The sequence below is a fragment of the Chelonoidis abingdonii genome, chromosome 4 (assembly GCF_003597395.2).
Source record: "Chelonoidis abingdonii isolate Lonesome George chromosome 4, CheloAbing_2.0, whole genome shotgun sequence".
NCBI lineage: Eukaryota > Metazoa > Chordata > Testudines > Testudinidae > Chelonoidis > Chelonoidis abingdonii.
In genome coordinates this window covers 103,214,381-103,233,109 of record NC_133772.1, presented here as the reverse complement: position 1 = coordinate 103,233,109, position 18,729 = coordinate 103,214,381, and the positions used below count along the sequence as shown (strand labels likewise).

Below are 18,729 nucleotides of genomic sequence, written 5' to 3'. Positions count from 1 at the left end.
CATGCATGCAAAATTTCTGGAAAAAATCATATTTTAATTCACTGTTTTGCTTCTATGAAATAAGTTATTTTATTTTTTAGCTACAAATATATACAATATCTGGTTAAATGAGTTGTGCGTCTAGAAGATGTTACAGTGATCTGTGTAATGGTGTACGTAAAAACAAAAAATTCCATCTCTGTATTTTTGGGGCAAAATCCCCAATTCTCTCTCCCATCTTGGACCTATTCCCAAGCTATACATTATATTTCTTACAATGTGATTCTTACCTATTCATTTAGATAGACCAATAGATAGATATGTTCTTTGTTATGCATTCTTATGACTAATGCTGTTTTTATAACTTGGCTTAAGTTAATTCTATGACTCAGTAATAAGAATTTTATATATGGGGAATTAGCTCAAGAGATGAGTAATGATATGGAGAGCTTTCCATTTCTACATCACTAGTTCAATAATAAAGAAGACATAACTACCTGAGATCTGTTCAATGGCCAGAAGTGAGTTGGCAGTCTCAGTTCACTTTCCATTGGACAACTGTTTTCATCACGAAAACCACCACTGCAACTGGTACTTTAATTCATATATTATAGACTTATAGAAAGAGACCTTCTAAAACATGTATTACTGGCACGCGAAACCTTAAATTAGAGTGAATAAATGAAGACTTAGCACACCACTTCTGAAAGGTTGCCGACCCCTAGTCTAGATCAGTGGTTCTCAAAGCCGGTCCGCCGCTTGTTCAGGGAAAGCCCCTGGTGGGCTGACTTGTTTACCTGCCACATCCGCAGATTCGGCCGATCTCGGCTCCCACTGGCCACAGTTTGACGCTCCAGGCCAATGGGGGAAGGGCGGCCAGTACCTTCCTCGGCCCGCACCGCTTCCCACAGCCCCCTACTAATCTAGGGAAATCAGAAGAAGCAAGGAGTAAAAAGTTTATCCTAGCTTAACTCTAAGGAGCATTGCATGTCTATTGAAACAATACTGAAACCACACGATCTCAAAATTATGTACTGACATTGCCAAAGAGTTAATCATATTTTTAAGAGCAATAATCTTTCCCAGTCTTCCCTAGATACTGATAACGAGTGAAATTTGTTTGACATCTCACTGTCTTCCACTTGTTTCAGTTTTAAACATGGAGATTAATTCTTTAAAATTATATATTTTTTATTAGGCCCTTCACTGTAGTACCACAGAAAACTTTATGATGAGATGCAGAAAGATATCACAGATAGCATAGTTTGATACAGGGACTTGAAAGAGAAAAACATCACAAAGATGAAGTTGAGTAAGAGAGAGGCTATATGTGTTCTTGCAGATTAATAACTACAGTCAGTGGAGAATTGAAGAATCTGCTAATATGTAAAGGGGAGCTGGGTTTAGCACAGGCTAAAGCAACCATTAAGGTTTTAAGGTGAAGCTTTAAGAGGAAGTGACTCAATGGCTGAGGAGGGCATTCCAGAAAGGAATTAGCAAAACAACTGAAACTTTAACATCCAACTAGGAAGAGTCATCAAGGGTGACACAGAGGAGGTCAATACTGGAGGACCAGAGGAGGCAGGCAGGGAAGGAGACAGATACAATTAAAAAAAAACAAAACAAAACTGCCCAGTTTGAGCAACTGATCCAATTCCAGATCATCTACTGACGGAAAATGTTAAAGAAAGTAGTGTTTACGTGAGAGGAACACCCTGCCTTGCTTAATTATGGGTGACACTCAAGTTGTCAAGTAGGATGGGATAGTTAAAATGGCTTCAGGTTTATGTAATCAACATAATTGTTGAATTTCAGTGTGATGAGGCTGTGACAGTTTGGCCTTATCTACACGAAAGCTCTGAATGTTGCTATTTCACTGGTGAAACTGAACTAGTTGTAGCAAGTAGGTACATTTTTCAAGATTTCCTTACTGTGAAGAGGAGTTCTGAATGAACTAGATCATAAATCAAAAATAACTGCCTCACTGAATCACATTGCAGACATGCTTCATCATTAAGATATTTTAAAAAGTTGCCTTAAAACTAATTCAAGATCAGTTTGTCCCTTCATGAAGGATGTGGCAGGTGTGTAAAATTTTCATATGTTTCACTGTCAGTTAAAAAAGTACAGTCAAAAGAAAATCTCCTTACTTACAAGACAAATAGCAGATTATATTGTTAAGAGAAAAATTGCAAAATTACTGAAAAGTAAATCAGGTTGTTGGGTTTTTTTCAGCTAAGAATGAAATACAATACACACTTTCACTTCTGTCACTAGTCAGTTTCAAGTACACTTCAGTTTGAGTTCTCATATACTAGCAGAATGCTGCAATGTGTGAGTTTCAAATTTAGCAGGGTATGTTGTTGTTTACCTCGCTGTCCTGTCTCCCCAACCACCTGTTTCCACTGCTATTAAAATCACATTTCTACTGCCCTTTTGTTTTGTAAAAGTTCATTTCCAGACAGCTTATATTTTGGGCCATGTTTGCTTTCATATTATTCCTTATAAGAAAGAGGGCCAATAAGGCTATGTAGCCGCTCTTTGCTACAGCTGTGTCTGGTCCAGTTTTACCTACGGTTGTTGTAAGTGATGGTGGTCCCAGGATATTAGAGACACAAATATCTTTTATTGGACCCCTTCTGTCAGTGAAAGAGACAAGCTTGAATGGTCCCTTGAAATATGCGTTAATTACTTATGCTAAACAATGGGTTCCATCCTGTATTTAACTGTGACTAGGGTGATCAGAAAGCAAGTGTGAAAAATTGGGAGCGGGGGGAGTGAAGGGTAATAGGTGCCTCTATAACACAAAAAGTTTTGAATATCAAGACTGTCTCTATAAAATCAGGATCTTGGTCATCCTAGCTATGGCACTGAGTAAGTGTCCCAGAGCTGAAGAAGAGATCTGTGTAAGACGGAAAACCTGCTCCCTCACCAATAGAGGTTGGTTCAATAAAAGCTATTACCTCACCCACTTTGTCTCTCTAGCCGTCCCGTTTTAACCAGTCTAAGCGGAGGAGCGCCCACTGTTTCCCTTAGCTACAGGGGGACTCCGCTACTGTCACAAACTTCTTCCCTGCACTCGCACTACATTGCACCCGCCTCCGTTTCATTCTTTTCCTCTCCGTTCCAGTGTGACACGAGCCTGACTTCACGTGTTCCTTCGCCCCCGCTGGGGGACAGGCCCGGAAGGTGAGGCGGAAAGGCAAAGCCAGAGCCTCCTCTACCCCCAGGGAAACGGGCCCGTCTGGAGGCCCCACCACCGGCTGTCAGCGTCGGAAGATCGCGACAGCAATGTGAGGAATCTGCGGCTGGCGGAGCCTGTGAGCCGAGAGACCGTTTTAACCCGACACACCGCAGGCCCCCGCCCCCCAGGAGGCTGCTGGCACGTTTTTTAAACAAACTTCACCCCGGCCACCCCTGGGCAGAGCGGCTCGCGGCCTCTCCCACGGGCTGGTGGGAGCAGGGGACCCCGTGACACTGAACCAGGCCGGACGAAGCAGCACCACCACCTACTGTCCTAACGACTGTGCACCAGCAGCCCCTGTTATTACTGTCACTTACTCAGTGCCAGGAGCGGCGCTGCCCCTGCTCTCTGGGCGGTCCGGGGGGGAACAGACAGACACCCCCTGCTGCAACCCCGCCCCGGTCCCCTGCTTCCCCCCCATCTCCGGTGCGCATGCGCGCGTCAGCGGGCTCGGCTGGCAGGGGGGTTGTTTCCCGGCACGCCCCGCGCGGCTCCCTGCTCCTCCCCCCTTCGCAGTGGGTGGGTGTGAGATGGATCGGAGACTGTAATGGCGGCCGGCGGGGGCTCGGCGCTGCTCTGACACCCGGACACTGCTCGGCGCAGCCTCCCCCTCCTCCCCGGGCCCGTCCCGCCCCGCCCCTCTTTCCCCCCAGCCAGCGCCGCTCCCCCACACCCGCAGCGGGACGGCGAGGAGGAGGAGGGCTCCCGGCAGACAATGGACGAGCACCCCGGAGTCGGAGGTGGGATGGCGGCCGCTCCGAGACCGCAGCAGCAGCCGCCGCAGCCAGGGGGGAATATGAATGTGCAGCCTGGCGCGGGCTGCGTGGGGGCCGGAGGCGGGCAGCAGCCTCAGGTCCCGGCGGCCGCGGCGGGTCAGGACGTGGGGGACCGCGCGGAGTTGTCCCGGCCCCAGCACTACACCATCCCGGGGATCCTGCACTACATCCAGCACGAGTGGGCCCGCTTCGAGATGGAGAGGGCGCACTGGGAGGTGGAGCGGGCCGAGCTCCAGGTAGGCTCCATAGGGGGACCGGGCTGCATGGGCGGGGAGCGAGTGGGCCGAGCTCTAAGTGCGGGAGAGGTTGGGGGGCGGGGGGCTGGCCCATGGAGCTTGCTAGTCCCCGAGGCCGCCTGCGCGGGATGGTACCTGTCCGAGGTGTGTCCGGCGAGGCGACGTCCCTTGTAGGTGAGACGACTGGAGGCGCAGCCCGTCACGGCCCGGGCTGAGCTCCGTTCCTCGGGGCAGCCATTTTAATTTTTAGTATGGCGCCCGCCAGTGCTCTTGTCTCCGGAGCGAACCGTACTCTACAGGCCTCCCCCCCACCCTCAGCTTGCCAGTCCCGGTGGAGACCGGGCGCTGCCTCCCCGCAGGGACACTGGCGCTCCGGGGGAGAGGAAGACGCGCTCTGACAGCTGCAATAACCTTCCCACCACAGTGCCTCGGTGGCTGCCAGAGCCTGCTCCTCGAGGCCGGCTGTCTGCACAGCTCTGGCTGCGGGTCACCGGGAGCGAGAGCCCCCAGGCTTGCAAGAGCTCAGCCCTCCCCCAAACCCCTGGGCGTCAGGTGCTGCGAATCCTGCCTCCCCGGAAAGGGAAAGACTCGGGCCAGGGCCTAAGTAAGGGAGCTTCCCAGTGTCTGAGGCATGGGGTAAGTCTGGTCTCCCCAGCCCTTGGAGACGCTATCAACCAAACAGCTGAGGTCAGTCGGCACTATCACTGCCTTAAAAGGTGTAGGTGTGTGTTTATCATGAGTAAAAGAGAAGATTGAACAAATCTTTCAAAGTGGTTTCCTATCTGGTGTTTGATTCTCATTCCAGTAGAGTTTGTTATAAATCTTTCCTATTTTGAGTAACAAGTACAGTTTTATTGCTACATACAGATGTAACTAAGTACCTATTATCAAATATTCAGAATTAGGTTGTATGCTGTAATTTGGACACTCATATATAAATGAATACATGTATAGCTGAATAATCAGTCATTTTAATTAAGATAAAATTTTGAGGGGGTTAACAAGCATACAGTCCAAGGGGATCCAGTGGATAGAGTGTACTTAGATTTTCAGAAAGCCTTTGACAAGGTCCCTCACCAAAGGCTCTTATGCAGAGTAAGCTGCCACAGGATAAGAGGGAAGGTGCTCTCACAGATTGGTAACTGGTTAAAAAATAGGAAACAAAGGGTAGGTATAAATGGTCAGTTCTCAGAATGGAGAGAGGTAAATAGTGGTGTCCCCCAGGGGTCTGTTCTGGGACCAGGCCTATTCAACATATTCATAACCCTTTTTTCCAGATCATTTAACACTGAGGTGGCAAAATTTGCAGATGATACAAAATTACTAAAGATAGTTAAGGCCCAGGCAGACTGCGAAGAGCTACAAAAGGATCTCTCAAAACTGAGTGACTAGGCAACAAAATGGCAGATGAAATTTAGTGTTGATAAGTCTGAAGTAATGCCCATTGGAAAGCATAATCTCAACTGTACGTATAAAATTATGGTCTAAATTAGCCGTTACCACTCAAAGTTCTTGGGATCATTGTGGATAGTTCTCTGAAAACATCCATTCAATGTGCAGTGGCAGTCAAGAATGCTGGAAATAATTAAGAAAAAGGTAGATAATAGGACAGAAAATATCATGTTGCCTCTATATAAATCCTTGGTATGCCCACATCTTGAATTGTGTGTGCAGATATGGTCACCCCATCTCAAAAAAGATATTGGAATTGGAAGAGGTTCAGTAAAGGGCATCCAAAATTATTAAGGGTTTGGAGCGGCTTCCCTATGAGGAGAGATTAGTAAGGATGGGACTTTACAGCTTGGAAAAGAGATGGCTAAGGGGAGAGATGATTGAGGTCTGTAAAATCATGACTGGTATAGAGAAAGTAGATAAGGAAGTGTTGTTTACTACTTCTCATAACACAAACTAGGGGTCACCAACTGAAATAAATAGCAGGTTTAAAACAAATAAAAGGAAGTATTTCTTCCCACAGTGTATAGTCAACCCATGGAACTCTTTGCCAGAGATGTTGTGAAGGCCAAGATGATAACAGGGTTCAAAAAAGAACTAGATAAATTCATGGAGGATAGGTCCATCAATGGCTATTAGCCAGGATGGGCAGGAATAGTGTCCCTAGCCTCTGTTTGCCAGAAGCTAGGAATAAGTGACAGGGGATGGACCCCTTGATGATTTCCTGTTCTGTTCATTCCTTCTGGGGCATTTGGCACTGGCCACTGTCCGAAGAAAGGATACTTTCTGTGGTCTGACTGAGTAGGTCTGTTTTTATAAGAACAGAGACTGGTGTGGCAAACTTTTATAGGCCCAGAAAAATATCATACAAATCTAATTATATGCTGTAACAATAGCGTAAGTGCATTCACTGTTTTGGAACACTGTGCCATAAAGTATTACCATAAAAACCCCCTCACAATACTATAAATCACAACAGAAATTTCCTACTTTTGGTTATATAAAGGGTTTAATCATCAAAAGAGACCAGGGTATCTGAGCTTGGGCAGTTTGTCATATCACCAGACTTCTTAGTACTGATGTAAGGAGAACGCCATATATTTTGTACTGTTTTGGTTTGGTTGTACTACTGTCCAATTGAAAATGTTCCGCTATTTATATCAATTACTGTCATCTTACTGTATTCAGCTTTTGTGATCTAGTTGCTTCTAAAATCAGTTAGGAGGCACTGACTTTCATTTCCTGAGATAAGAATATCTAGGGTCAGTTGCATGGTATTTTCAGTAGAAGGCACTTGCCTATAAATCTGGTTTTCTCTGGTGTTTCATCACTGCTCATATTTTAATAGTTGTTTGCAGCACTTAAGCAACTAAAATTGTTTCAAAACATTTGACTTCTGTAAAGGTATATTGTTACTATAGCTTGACATCACACCATACTGTAAATATAAAACCGGTCTAAATTGTTTAAAGCTATATCAGACTGAAAATACAGTATTAATGTTGACTTGTGTTTAGTCTCTAGATGTCATGTTGATGAGCACTACAGGAATCTTTGTATATCATGTATATGGGAGCATATATCCAGTGGCTTAGTATTTTAGATAGAATCCTTGGGTTCAGGCTAATTTTGTAACTCAAGTTGTGAAGCCATAAGGAGTGAGAACAGCCCTCATTTAGCAACCCTAACACTGCAAACACTTATGCATGTAGAAGCTAGTGAGAGTACTCCACATACATAAAACTCAGTAACTCTTTAGAGAATTGAGGCCTGATTATGTAGGTGTTGAACACTTATTTCAACAACATGAAATACATGTATATAACTGTAATATGAAACTATATAGCATAAGAATTGGATTTCTTAGATGCAAGTCACTCTTCTGTGTGTGATTTCTTTTTCTTTGCAACATTACAGTACGTTTTAAAATGTTTTTTGGTTTAGTGGTTCCTTCCCACTTCCATTAACTTATTAGTGATCCTTTGTCAATGGCACTTTATAAAAGTAAATGAAAACCAAATTACTTCATAAGATTGGCACATACTACCTGTGTAGCTGGTTGAATTTACTGTAATTTTGTGTCTTTCTGGGGAATCCAGGAACTTTCTCACCAGCAAAATGAAATTAACATGCTCTTTGTTTCATGTTCTGTTGTATAAAGAGAGGCAAAGGGATGATCTTTCCCATCTGCTGAAGGTGCTCTGCAAGTGACAGATAACTGGGACAAACAGAGGAGACTAACAGTATTACCCCACTCTTTTTTTGTTAATCTAACATGAAGATACAAAATTTCTGGCCCACTTCATCTGCATGGATATTGGATAAGTGTTCTCTAGAATAAAAGTTTTCATTTAAAAAATTGTTTTCCTTCCTTATTTCGTACAGTAACTGTCTGGTGTTTGGTCATAACTCTTTGGAGGTGAAGCAATGTTGTACTGTCTTAGGCCATACCTATACTACAAAATTAAGTCAAACTTGCATCAGCATACAGCTGCTGCAGTAATTACATTGCTTGTGTGTGTGTCTGTGCTTTGCTCCTTATGTTGGCAATGTGTGATCTGACCAGGAGCACTTGTACTGATTATTCTGTCAGCGTGGGGCATTGTGGAATGGCTTCTGAAAGCCAGAAACAGTTGATCATAAGCAATACAGTATCTTCACTGAGACTGCATTGATCTAACTACATCAATGTTGACTGCATCTCTCGTGGAGGTGGAGTTAAGTCGGGCAGTTATGTTGGTGGGAGCGAAATTTTAATGTAGACCCTTCCATAGTTAGGTCAATGTAAGCTGCCTTATGTCAACCTAACTCTAATGTAGATCAGGCTTTAGTGTCAAACAGCACTGAGGGGACTGAGCCACCTCCTTAATTTCAGAAAAGAGTTAATGCTGGAGCTTACTGATGGATGTTTTAAATGCTGTAATTTCAGATAATTTAGGTGTGCATTTATACATCTAATTTGTGCATGGAAGTACTTCAATTGTACATGCAAGCTGGAGGCTTGCATGCATAAATGTCAAAGTAAATGGGAAAAAATGGAGTTCATCATAAAAAAAAATATCCTGAATACCTCAGCTTCATTAACTATGTTAATAGTTGCTATATAAGGGCCATATTCTGTTTTCAATCAGTGTGCAAATGTCCCAGTGTTATCAACTGGACACCTGCTGTGGGGTCAGGGGAGTATACAACTCCAGCTGTAACCATAGACTGTAATTAAAAATGTAATTCTGCCCTTTCCAGAGAATGAATTCAGTATCAATGGGTATTAGGTTGGGACAAAGTTCAGTCTCTTGCACTATACTCAGTCCCCTTTGGCTAACTAGTGTTGATGAACTACAGATGGCATTATATCCAACCCTTGACCAGAGGATGTAAGATGTCTAAGATGAGAAATCTGTCCGTACCCCCATCCCCCTTAAAGAAACAACGGTGGTTATTTTATTTATTTTTTTAACTGTGGTAGATATTGGAGAGGGAAAAGGTGAAGATACAATTAAGGAAGTGAGGGTCAGGGATGGAAGAGACAAAGCTGTGTCATAGGGAAGAGGGATAAAAAAAAAAAAAAGTACGATCCAAGGCTGTAGTCATGCAATCTGATCCATATGGGCACCTGTTGAAATCAGTGGGGCTCCACATGAACACTAGAGTTTGCAGGCTGATCTGCTTACGTAGAATGGGGGGTCTAATTGTTAGTCAATTTGACTTTAGAAAGAAAAGAGCAATAAAACTAAAAATAAAATTAAATTCCTCTTGGGCTGTTAATTTTCAAAACTAGTTGAAAAGATCTTAAGAAAAAATACAGCTAATTATAGCTTGTACTTATGATAGTTTTATAAAGCATAAGGAATGAATGAGAAATATTTTATACACTACTCTTATCAGAATGTATACAGTTCAGTGCTCCAGAATAACCATTATTCTGGTTAATGTATTTTATTTTTCTGACATGACTTTTGCAGTACTGAGTTCAGTTCATACATTAGTTGCAAAATGTCCATTTACAAATCCAGATACATAACAAAATGTTCTCAGAAATATAACCTTTATTTTTCAACCGTGTAGCATGCACGTTTGGTTGCAAGTTATTTAAAAGGAAAACTGGATTTTGCTTGTATATAATCAGTTATAGATGCTTTTTTGTTAAAAAAAAAAAAAATGCACCTATTACTGAAAGGGTTATAAAAGTGACTGCTGAGAACTTCATAAAGAGCACGTTGTGAAATTTTAATGTGCTAACAATGGGATGTATATTTTTTTAAAACTGACAGGACACATCTTTCAAACCAAGCTCAGAGATTAACATTTTAAATAATTACTAATTTATGTACACTATTCTGGGTGTATGTGTGTAAAAGTTTTATGATGAATTGGATGACTCTTAGTTTCAGAGTGCAGATATCCAATATTGCAACAGCATGTTTCAACACTTGCAGAGTGTGGCAATAATTACTTGCTGTAATATGTTGTTGCACACACCTGTCTCTGGTCTGTTACAAAGTTGAACAAGGAGATATCAGAAAAGCTGGTAGTTTTTATGGGCAGAGAAAAATCTTGTAGGGAAGACATCTTCACTTACTGTGTTTAATATCTGTTTTATACCTTTTGGCAAGTGAATAACTTCACTGTTTTGAGACAACAAGAAGTAGTGAAGAATGTAGAAGGTGCAGTATCACTGACTGTAAGGGTGCAGCCGGGGCTCCCACCCCCTCCGGGGCAGCTGGGAACCAGGCCGCTTCACGACTTAGGTCCAGTGAATTGGGGGAATTAGCCTGGCTGAGCAGCAAACAGTCACCAACTCAGGCCCTCAGGTAGGGGCTGGCAAACAGTTTAATAGTAGCAAGGCCCCGGCCCTGGATCAGGGCAGAGCAGCAGACAGGCAGTGTTTCAATACCTTAGGCAGGGGCTGAGCAAACAGTTCAATAATAGGCCCAGGTCCTAACTCCGAAGGACCAGGGAGAGAGGGAGACTGCCACCCTCACTTTGGGTGGTAGGGGGGACACAAGCCCTCCCACTCCACTGCATCCCAGCCCGGGGCCCTAGCAGTGGTAGACCCCCTGCACTGCTGTGTCAGTGGGGATCCTGACCGCAACACACAGACATTGGCTCTGGGTGTGCTGCAGCCCAACTAGGGTCGGCTGCCCCCGGGCTACCTCCCCCTCCGTAGGTACCTGCGTCTGGACAGAGTCTTCCAATGAGTCAAGCACCATGGGCTCCTCTGGGTACCTGGTGAACAGTAAGCTTGGCAGCGCCTCTGGGTAGCTTGCCAGTGACAGGTTTACCAGCTTCTCTAGGGTCTGGTTGGCATCGGGCCAGTCCTCGGGTCAGCCGCAAGCTGCAGGAGTCTCCCAACCAGGAGCTAGGCCACAGGTGTCTGGCTTCTCCAACAGCCAGGCCTCTAGTGAGCTCTGGGGTTGGGCTTTTGTACTTCCTGTCCTGTGTCCTGACCTCTGGGGGGGGTGGACGCAAGCTCCACTGGCTCCGCCCACTTTGGCATCTGGAGGGGCTCTCCCCCTCCGGGGCAGCTGGGTTCCAGGCTGCCTCGCTACACTGACCGATAAAATAGCACTTAAATGCTTTAAGCTTTTAAAATACAATTGAGATGTAGCTACTATTTCTGTTTATACAGCAGAACTAAACTGTTTGTTTTGTGTACTGTGGGATTTATTTTAACTTCTTTTATGGGGTGAATTCTCACACAGTACTTGTGATAATTGTAAGTAGTAACACAATTATGAGATGCACACAGTATATTAAAGCTAAGCTTTGTATATTTGATGTTTTTTATAAGATTACTGTTTGAGATGGTATATAGCTGACATTGCTTATGTTGCTAACTAATTTACTTAATTGACTGTGTAGCTAGTGTTAATGTCTCTTCTAAAATCTGGAACATAACATTTATAATTTTTAATTCTGTGATTAGAAAAAGAGAGAGAAAATTTAAACAGCAGCAAACCTAGGCTGAAGCAAGTTTGCATAAAGATCATGTATTTTTGTCATTGTTTGGGAGTAATGCAGTCATCCTCAATGCTTAACTTATCCATACTAGCCATTACATATTACATTATAGTTGAAATGCCAAAGCATAACCCATATGTAGTAATGTTTTACCAAATTTGAAATTCCAGGTAAAATGCATTGTTCTTAGAAAGATTGAAATCTCCTTAAGGAACCATTATTTTCTGTATAACTAGTACTACGCATAGCCACTACTATGTTTTTGGTATAAGAGTTACAGGAAAAGACAAGCTTTTATTTAATATTAATATTACTTTTCCCCAAATCTGTTGGGGAGACCAGCGCAAGTTATGCGGACATGCACAGTTTGGAATACCCAATTGAGAGTTTGTTGATTTTTGAGTAGTCATAGTCAGTGAAGCCCGTCATCATGGATTTTGAAGTTCTGTTATCAGCAAAGCAAGAGGCCAGTGGCTTCTGTCAGAAAAAAACTTTGGGAACAGTGATGACATAATATTTACCAGAGGAGGTTTTTAACCAGGTAAAATTATGGAAAAACTAGTTAATCCCTTTTTACAGCATTTTCTGTTTTAAAAAAACCTGTTTCATTAATGAGTACCATATTACACTTATAGTTACATATTCAAGTTGTGGTTACATAAGGCAGATTATTTTAGGGTTGTACAAACAAACTTAAATCTGTGGTGGGGGTCATACTAATAAGTAATTATAATACTGAACATGGGAATGTGTATATTTTGGTTCAGTATTTTCTCAAGGAAGTTATACATATGACTCATTTCAGTTTTCAATATTATATAACACACTTTAAAAAAAAACAACAACACAACTCTTTCAATTATATGAAAATGATAATAATGCAGAATTGTAGGCTACCAGGCCAGGTCCATTTGGCCATGCAGCATTCTAGCAGAAGACCAGCTTTGATGTAGTGGATAGACTGAGCCTATACCTCAGTTTTGAATGGATGTGTATGCTTGTTGAACTTGTAGGACACCGATGCAGTTGTTTCCCCCAGTTTCCTGGTTTGAACCAGTTTTAAGCCAGTATTTACCACCACCCTGTCCTAATCTAGTTCTGTCAGGGAAATTGCCAACCCTCTCTGGGAACCTGCTTGATAAGGACTAGAATGACTCGTTTCCTGTGTGTCTGGGCAAATCCTGTCTAACTAATAGCAGCATTGTCAGGACACTCAGGTGAAATTCATGGCGTTTCCACCATTACTTGCAGGAGTAACCTGTGTGAAGAATTTAGCTGTCAGTGAGGAATCATTAATTGTAGATCTTTCACAGGAATTTGTCATTAGAGACAAGTACAAAAATGTTAAGTGTGAAACTTGAGACATTTGAAGATAATTAGAATAAGCAGGCTTTAGATGGTGGTGTTTCTGCAGCTTATATAAATGTACTATTAATATTCTGTGATTCTTTTGTTACTAAGTATAGTTCTTAGGATGGCAATAAGGTTTTGACATTGTGGAGCTCTGCCGTTCCTGATTTCATCAGCTCCCTTAACCTTCTTTCTTCATTGCTTTACCAGCTTATTTAGTTCTTTGAATTATTTTTAGTAGTTCTTTAACAATGTTCACTTTAAAAACATGAATTTCTTACCATGTATAGTCTGAGGTATGGACTCATTTAATGGTAATTGGATAACTAAGAGCTTGTCTACACAAGGAAATTGACAGGCATAGCTATTCTAGTGTAGCTCCCTTGTGAATATTGTTCCAGAATAAAGTTAAAGTGGTGTAATTATTCTAGAATAAAATCACATTTATTACAGAATAGTGTCTACATGGGGAATTATTCTAGAATAGCTAAATTATACTTGAACAGTTATATCAGAATAGCTGTGCCAGTCAATTCCCCTGTGTGTGTATGTGTATATATATGTGTGTGTGTGTGTATATGTATATGTATATGTGTGTGTGTGTGTATATATATATATATATATAAGGCCTAAGAAAGAATGTGTGGTAGGCAGAGGTTTGGATGTGTCCCTTCCTGTGCAAATTTCTCTGGTTGCTAAGAAAATCATGTACAGTAGTAATACATACCTCTCTCTCACCCTTTGCTTCCACCATGTATGCACCCACCCTTCAGTCTCGCTATGCCAGTGCTCAGTCACTTCACAATTATGCTTTCCCTGTCATGTATTTGAGGATATGTCTATATTGCAGCGTAAGCCCAGGGTTGGTGGGACTCAAGTCAGCTGACCGTGTTAGGGAACCTTTGGCTTGACTATTTACATTTTTAACTCTGTTAAGACTTTTCTAACCTGTGCTTGAACCTAGGGCTCTGGCATCGATGTTGCAGTGCACAGACCCAAAACAAAGTAACCATATCCCAGAGTCCCTAGTGCTTTCCTTCAAAAGCTGACCGCTCTAGCTCTAGGACTGTGTTGCGCTATGGGAAAACTTTATTGCCCACCCTTCCCATTACCAGAAAGCAGATCAGAAGAGAATGGATTAACCCTGACCTGAGCTGCTGCTGTTTGCAAAATGGGGGTGGCTTCCATTTTTAGTATAGTGGGTTGAAGATTGTTGGGATAGAGAGAACTAAAGAAATTATCCCATGGAATTGTGGAATACTTCTGGCTGACTCCTGCAGTCAAGCATGGCTGCGTCTACATTGCAAAGCAATAGGGCGTGGATCCTGGCTTAACTCTAGCTTCGACCTTCCAGCCCTGCAGGTACTGGGATTCTGGGTCCAAGCCCTGCATTAACATGATTAACATTAACAAGTGGGGTTAGGTTTGAGCCCAGCTTCAAGAATGGGCTTACATTGCAGTGTAGACTTACTCTTTGAGTCCTGCTTAGACTTCGGATTCCTCTCACTGAACATCTTGAGAGAATTCTTTCACCCTCTCCTCGTAGACTACAGTGGAGATAAAAAACAGATTGCATCTTCTTCTCTGTGTGAGTGGGGAGTTCTTCATCTTCTTTGTTTCTTCGCAGGCTATGGGAGATGGGTTATTCTCTGTTCTTTCCATAACCAAGGAAGAGCGAGGTAAGGAAATTCTGCAGGCTTCAAGTATGCAGCACTCAGGCCAACACCATCATTTTTCTCTTTGTGGGTCCTTCCTCTGGAAGTATTAAATGCACAGGATGAAAGCAGTACCTATGCTGGAAGAGTGTTGTCTTAGTGTCTTCGGCTGCTTGTCCTATAGTGCAAGCAGGGGCTTAAACTGCTCAAGAGCTTTTGTTCCAAATGTCTTGCTGACTTATGCCCACCTTGCCTTCACCTATGCACCTTCATTGATGCTACAAAAGATGCATACCAGACATTATTTATTATTAAGCCCTCATCTTGAAAGGTGTTAATCTATTTTCAGGATTAGTCCAAATGTTGCCAGTGTGGATTCTAGTAGACTACAGTAGAGCAGTGAAAAGTACTCACCCGTAGCAAGTCATGAGGCCCTGGGAAGAGAAAACAGAGAAAATTCTGCTGCTGCCTTGAAGCATATAGGGAGAATATCTTATATTGATGGGTAGGTTTATCACCATCTGTGTTGTCCTCTTCCCAACTTCTGCACAGTTGGGAGTAGGGGGAGGGAGTGGGCTGGCAAAAGTAGAGCTTGATTAGTTTTCTTGCACCCTAATGATCCCCAAGTACCTCTGATAACTGAAATGACTTAGAGCAACATTGAGACTGTTCTCTTATGCCGGGGGAATGGGCCAAGATTGGGAAGTGCAAAGACCATCTTTCCACCCCAGTTTGCCCTATGAACTCCTCTGTTAAAACATTGTGTACATTGAGTATAGCCTCTCTTAACTGATTGGCTGTTTTTTAATTAGCTTTATTTCTGTAAAGGACTTGATTCTACTGCCATTACTGATTGGCAGTGTTACCATTGACTTGAATGGGATCTTAACGCTATACATTAAATATGTATTCTTATTTTAGCATGTGTATACATATGTTTAGCTTTAATTCACATTCAGGTTGGTCTTATTTCCTTGTAACAGCTATTCCTTGGGAGTACTATGATATGTTTGTGTGTGTACTGAACTGCTTTCTGTGACACCGATGCCGTGTCTTGAGTCCAGATGCCAGATTCTATCACCCACTTGTTAAACTTTCAAACAAGCTTCTTCATGCCCTCTCCTAAGCTGCTTCTCACATTTGGGAAGAGTTCCCCTTAAATGTCCACAAGTACTTGATTATCTTCACTTTCCTTTTCTGTAATTGCTCACAAAAAACTCTTAGGCCACTAGTGGGATGATATCACAGCCTATCACATTGACTAATATTGTCTCATTGTTTCCTTATACTCTAGTGTCTGTTTTCTGTCTATCTGTTGTCTCATTTTATACTTGGATTGTAAGCTCTTTGGGGCAAGTACTGTCTTTTTGTTCTGTTCTGTATTTGAACAGTGCCTGGCACATTAGGGCTCCTATGTGCTGTGGTAATACAAGTATAATGATAGAAGCATAGGTCTGGAAGGGACCTCGAGAGGTCGTTTAGTACAGTCTTCTGCACTCAAGGCACTACTAGACCATTCCTGACAGGTGTTTGTCTAACCCAGCAGTTCTCAATCTGTGTCCTGCCATATTATTTTCCCAGCAGATATCTGGGTACTTGAAGTACCCCATCACTATTAAGTCCTATGCTTTGGATGATTTTGTTACTTTAAAACAAGCCTCATCCACCTCTTCTTCCTGGTTGCATGGCCTATAGTAGACGCTTAACATGACACCACCAGTAGCGTAGCTGGTGGGATTCAGCGGAAGCAGCTGCTTCCGTTCAGGCCAGCAGGCGCGGAAGCGGCGCCTGCCGGCTGCACGGATGGAGGAGCCGCGGGGCAGCAGGTCAACGCGGAAGAGCAGGAGGGAAGGTGAGCCAAGGGAGTCTGGTCTGGGGGCGTGGCCAGAGGGGGGGAGCCAAGGGGACATGGCCAAAGAGGGAGCCGGAGGGGGTGCCTTTTTTATGTTTTGTGCTCCCTCTAAGCCGAAAACCTGGCTATGCCACTGGATACCACCCTTGTTTTTTACCCCTTTTTTTTTCTTACCAAGAGACTTTCAACAAGTCCATCTCTTATACATCTTTGATAAACGAGGCAACATCTCTTCCCTTTTTTCCATGCCTGCCCTTTCTGAACAAGCTGTGCTCTTCTATACTAATATTCCAGTCATATATATGTAATGTATATGTATAACGTATAATGGAAAAATCATGTATAGTGTAATGTAATATAATGTATTCCCAGCTTTTGTACTGACTGGATTTACGACTTTGAACAAGTCACTTCACCTCTCTGAGCCTCTATTTCCCCTTTCATGCTTACTCTGTCTTGTCTTTAAACTGTACCCTTTTTATGTCAGAGATTCTCTTTTATTATGTGTGTTTATAGTATTTCCCCCACTGTGGCTTTGATCTCAGTTGTAACCTCTCAGTGCTACTGTAAAAGAAATAATTAAATGATAGCTAGTTAGTGTCAGAATTAATTAAAAATCAAATGTGTCCTATCATATTTTACTTGTAGAACATATTTACTGAAGTTCTAACCTGTGTATCTTGAATTTTTAATTTTATTGTACCTTGTTCCTGAGGTATTGTAGTGCCACTGGCAGAGTAAATATTTGTAATCTCATCAAAAGCAGTTGTTTCTGGTACTAGGTCAGTATGTAATTAACCCTATGATATGTGCTTGAGAGATTTTTGGCAAGCTGTTATAACTTTTTATGTACGAAATTAACTCTGTTCTATAAACCTTTGGAAGATTTGAGTAGCCAATTGTAGAAATTTTCAGTTAAAAGTTAGTATGATTTTGGTATTACCTTTGGTAGTATAAATAAAAATAGACATGAACAGCTTTAAAAACTGAATAAAATAGCTTTCACTAATACAGAAAAGTGCATGCTCATATATCTAGGAACAAAAAGTGCTGCGAGCCACAGAATGGAGAACTGTATTCTGGAAAGCATTGTCTCTGAAAAGTATTTAGAAGTCATAGTGGATAAGGAAGTTAACATGAGCTCCCAGTACAGTGCTGTGGCAAAAAAGGACTATTGTAATCCTTTGGAGCTATGAAAGGGCAGTAGTAGGTGGGAATAAAGAGGTGATTTTTATCTCTGTATATCGCATTGGTGAGTCAATACTGGAATACTGCAACCAGTTCTCTTTGGAGTCTGTTTTTGAAGGGACTCTTACAGACCTTGAGAGACAGGCCAGTCCTTGCTTACAGACAGTTCTCTAACCTGAAGCGAATACTCACTAGCAGCAACACAATGAAAACACTAACCCAGGAGAACCTATCCTTGCAACAAACTCCGTTGCCAACTCTGTCCGTGTATCTATTTAAGGGACACCATCATAGGACCTAAACATATCAGCCACACCATCAGGGGCTCATTCACCTGCATACCTACCAATGTGATATATGCCATCATGTGCCAGCAGTGCCCCTCTGCAATGCACATTGGCCAAACTGGACAGTCTCTATGCAAAAGAAAAAATTGACACAAATCAGACATCAAGAATTATAACATTCAAAAACCCGTTGGAGAACACTTAAACCTCCTTGGACTCTCAATTACAGACATAATAGTGGCAATTCTTCAACAAAAATCTTCAAAAACAGACTCCAACAAGAAACTGCAGAACTGGAATTAATTTGTAAACTGGACGCCATCAAATTAGGCCTAAATAAAGACTGGGAGTGGGTGGGTCATTACACAAACTAAAAACTGTTTCCCCATGCTAATTTTTCCCCCTACTGTGGCACCTTCTTGTCAGCTGTTTGAAATGGGCTATCCTGATTACCACTACAAAAGTTTTTTTCCCCTTTTGCTGATAATAGCTCTCTTTAATTGATTTGTCTTGTTAGAGTTGGTATACTAACGCCCATCTTTTCATGGTGTGTGTGCGTGTGTGTGTATCTGTCTTCCTACTGTATTTTCCACTGCATGCATCTGATGAAGTGGGTTTTAGCCCACAAAAGCTTATGCTCAATAAATTTGTTAGTCTCTAAGGTGCCACAAGTACTCTTCGTTCTTTTTGCTGATACAGACTAACATGGTTACCACTCTGAAATAAATACATCAGTTTCTCAACTATGA

The 18,729-nt window shown here is 42.4% G+C and overlaps 2 protein-coding genes across 10 annotated transcripts in view; one reads left to right on the top strand and one right to left on the bottom strand.

Moving 5' to 3' along the window:
• The window catches only part of AP4S1 (adaptor related protein complex 4 subunit sigma 1), a 29,701-nt gene extending 24,728 nt beyond the window's left edge, over positions 1 to 4,973 (bottom strand). For 4 of the 7 annotated variants that reach the window (XM_075065502.1, XM_032773274.2, XM_032773295.2 and 1 more), the window contains exons 1-2: positions 3,541 to 3,585; positions 777 to 902 (exon numbers count right to left, since the gene is read on the bottom strand). In XM_075065502.1, coding sequence (XP_074921603.1) covers positions 777 to 785 — 9 coding nt within the window. In that variant the 5' untranslated portion in view covers positions 786 to 902; positions 3,541 to 3,585. Of the gene's footprint in view, positions 1 to 776; positions 903 to 3,540; positions 3,597 to 4,370 lie in introns of those variants that run through there. The other 3 variants (XM_075065503.1, XM_032773282.2, XM_032773288.2) reach the window with 3 other exon arrangements.
• The window catches only part of STRN3 (striatin 3), an 89,431-nt gene continuing 74,435 nt past the window's right edge, over positions 3,734 to 18,729 (top strand). For all 3 annotated transcript variants that reach the window (XM_032773253.2, XM_032773242.2, XM_032773234.2), the window contains exon 1: positions 3,734 to 4,235. In XM_032773253.2, coding sequence (XP_032629144.1) covers positions 3,939 to 4,235 — 297 coding nt within the window. In that variant the 5' untranslated portion in view covers positions 3,734 to 3,938. The remainder of the gene's footprint in view (positions 4,236 to 18,729) is intronic.